A 3427-nucleotide genomic window follows, 5' to 3' on the forward strand; every position below is an offset into this window, starting at 1 on the left:
CCCAAATCTGTGGCCCCACAGACCCTGAGCCCTTTGCCCCATAAACCCCCCAGACGAAGGAAAAAAAAAAAGTCAAAACGTGTTTATTTTATTAAAAAAAAAAAAATTGTACAATTTTAGTCCCTCTATGAAAAAAAAAACAAAACAAAAATAACCAAAAAAAACCAACAAAAAAACCAACCAAACACCACCCAAAGTTCTACCACTGCCGGAACGTTCCGAGCCACTGCAAAAACTGTAAAAACCAGCTTTTTTTTTTTTTTATATATTAAAAAACAATTTTACATTTTACAACTTTCTACAACGCATGCACAAGGTCTGGGCTCTGCTGAGAGGAATCAAACCCACCCCAAAAACGGACCCAAAAAAGGCTTTTTTTTTTCTTCTTCTTCTTCTTCTTCTTAAACTCCCGAGTGGAAAAATTCCCCCCTCCCTGGGCCGACCCTTTGGGGTTTTTTTCGTGGGAAAACACCCCAAAAAAACCCAAAAATGGGGGGGTGGAATTGGGTCCTTCGGCCTTAAGAGGGGAGCGGCAGGAGGGGGTTAAAAATTCCCCCAAAACGGAGATTCCCTGGAATTCGGGAAAGCCAAGCCCGAGCTTGGGTGGGGTTGGACCCCACAGGACCCCACAGGACCCCACAGGACCCCTCCAGCAGCGGGACTTTGCTACTGGTGCTGCTGGGAAAGCCTCTCCCTTCCCCTACCCCCCAAATTCACACCCTTTTAGTGCTTTTAGGATATAAAACAACCCCCCCAAATCCAAACCCTCCTCGGGGTGAAATCGGCCCCTCCACGAGCAAACCGACCCCGCAGGGCCCGGCCCCAAACTCCCACCAGGACTGGATGTGGGAAAACGTGGAAAAAAAGTGAAAATCAACCCATGAGGTATTTGAGACCTTGAACAGAAACCGGGAGAAGGCAAAAATTTTCCACGTCCCGACGTGGGAATTCCGTGGGATCGCCACAGGGACGTTAATTAAGGACCTTGTTGACCCCTCCCGGGAGCCCCTCGGGGGCTGCAGGTCCAGGGCTGGACCCCAGGAGATGTTTTGAGCTGCTTTGCCTCCAACTCCAGCTCCGACAGCACTGGGAAGCCCCATGGAAGTGCTGCTGGAAGCGGGAATGTGGGGTCACCTCGGGAGCGGTGAAAACCCCAGAACCAACCTCCTGCTTCTCTGAAAAAAAATCAGATTTCTGCTCGTTTTTGCTAAAAAACCATCAGCAGAGGAGAGGAGGAGGAGGAGGAGGAGGCTCCAACAACTTGGAGTGTCCTGGAATGCCAGGGGAAGTTTTTTGTAGCAGCCACGGAATGTGGAGGTGTTTGAAAAATACTCCCCCCCCCTAAAAAAAAAAAACAAACCCCAAAAAATCTCTAGGGTTTAAAAAAGCAGCCCTAAAAAGGCCGGGCTGGAAGTGGTTTTAAGGCCAGAGCCAGGACAGGGAGGAAAAGGGGGGGAGGAGGCAGGAGCAGAAGATCCCGGTGGGATCCAGGGGGATGCTGGTGAGGAAGGTTTGGGATTAGCCCTTGAGTTGTGGCACCGTCGCTGCTCCTTCCCCTGGGGAGAGATGCTACAAGGCCCTGGGTTTCGGGGAGGAGGAGGAGGAGGAGGAGGAGGTGGAGGGGGAAGAGGAGGAGGAGGAGGAGGAGGAGAAGGGGCTCAGCCCACCCCCGGGTGACCACGAGCCCGGAGCCGCTTCCCGGAGTCCCGCCCAAGGTCCTTGGGGTCCTTGACCACCAAAATGACCCCCCCGAGGTCACCCCCCGAGGTCACCCCCCCCGAGGTGACCTCCCCGAGCCCCCGGCGGGGCCGGAGGGGAGCGGGGAAGGGTCTCCCCCCTCTCCCACCACCCCTCTGCTCGTCTCTCACACCGAGGTCTCTGACTGCAGCCTCATGATGAACTTGTGGGACTTGGGGTCCACGAACTCCTCGGAGAGCTTGAAGAAGGGGATCTTCTTGGTGCTGACCACCAGGCTGAAGTCCTGGCGCTTGAGCACGAAGACCACGCCGTCCTTGAGGCCGTTGGTGACCGGCTCCTCGCTGACCAGCGTCCACTGCTTGGCCAGCCAGCGGTCCTTGTGGTACTGGATGGTGGGCCCGGCCGTCAGGTACCGCTCCAGGAAGGCCTGGGGGGGGGAAAGGACACGGGAATGTCATGGGAATGTCATGGGAATGTCATGGGAATGTCATGGGAATGTTACTTTCCCGTGGCTCAGCCTTGGGGTTTTTTTTTGCAGCCTCAAGGTCCTGCCTGAAAAATGTCCCTGGTTCCCACTGTGCTGATCCCGTGGGGTCACACTCCCTTCTCTGGCTGGATCCTGGGATTTCTGAGCTTGGGAAAGGCCTCCAAGATCATCCAGCCCAACCTGTGCCCCATCCCCACCTTGGCACTCAGTGCCACATCCACTCCTTCCCTGGGCACCTCCAGGGCTGGGCACTCCCCCACCTCCCTGGGCAGCCCCTTCCAAGGCCTGAACACCCTTTCCATGGGGAAATTCCTCCTCATGTCCAACCTGACCCTCCCCTGGCACAGCTTGAGGCCGTTTCCTCTTGTCCTGTCCCTTGTTCCCTGGGAGCAGAGCCCGAATCCCCACCCTGCTCCAACCTCTTGTCCTGGCCCACCCTGCACACCTTGGGCGTCATGTCGTGGGTGATGCAGAACTCCAGGTGCTGCAGGATGCTCTCCATGGTGTGGTAGGGCTGCTGCTTGGTGGTCCTCAGGTACTTCTGCATGGCCCGGGCCATGGAGGCGAAGATGGCCTGGGCGGCCTCGCGGGGGTCCATGATCTCCCGGGGGTTCTTCTGGTCCTCCTCCTGCAGCCTCTTGATGTGGGTGAAGGCCTCTTCCACCGCCACCACCAGCCTGTGGGGACGAGAGACGTGGTGGGATGAGAGAACTCTGGGTTTGGGGGGAGCCTCTTGCTGCCCAGCTGTGGATGGAGCTCGAATTCTACCCCAAAACGGCTCTGGGGGGGATCCCTCCACGCCATGGGACGGCCAGGGGTGGACTGGGAGTGCTGAGCCACGGAGAGAGGAGCCCACAGAGGAGCAGGGCTGCTGGGAGAAACTATGAGGGGACCCACGTGGGAGCAGCTCCTGAAGGACTGACCCCGTGGAACACGGAGCTGGAGCCGTTCCCGAAGGACTGACCCAATGGAATGTGGACCTGGAGCAGTTCCTGAAGGACTGACCCCATGGAATATGGAGCTTGAGCAGTTCCTGAAGGACTGACCCCGGACCTGGAGCAGTTCCTGAAGGACTGACCCCATAGAATACAGATTTGGAGCAGTTCCTGAAGGACTGACCCTGGACCTGGAGCAGTTCCTGAAGGACTGACCCCATAGAATACAGATTTGGAGCAGTTCCTGAAGGACTGACCCTGGACCTGGAGCAGTTCCTGAAGGACTGACCCCTTGAAACACGGACCT

The 3427-nt window shown here is 56.6% G+C and overlaps 1 protein-coding gene across 1 annotated transcript in view; it reads right to left on the reverse strand.

Annotated features, from left to right (window-relative positions):
• Positions 1-1676: 1676 nt before the first annotated feature.
• Positions 1677-3427, reverse strand: part of VANGL2 (VANGL planar cell polarity protein 2) — a 6358-nt gene continuing 4607 nt past the window's right edge. The window contains exons 5-6 of the mRNA XM_027705370.1: positions 2631-2898; positions 1677-2125 (exon numbers count right to left, since the gene is read on the reverse strand). Coding sequence (XP_027561171.1) covers positions 1865-2125; positions 2631-2898 — 529 coding nt within the window. The 3' untranslated portion in view covers positions 1677-1864. The remainder of the gene's footprint in view (positions 2126-2630; positions 2899-3427) is intronic.

This window comes from Neopelma chrysocephalum, unplaced genomic scaffold (assembly GCF_003984885.1).
Source record: "Neopelma chrysocephalum unplaced genomic scaffold, ASM398488v2 Primary Assembly neopelma1_325, whole genome shotgun sequence".
Lineage (NCBI taxonomy): Eukaryota > Metazoa > Chordata > Aves > Passeriformes > Pipridae > Neopelma > Neopelma chrysocephalum.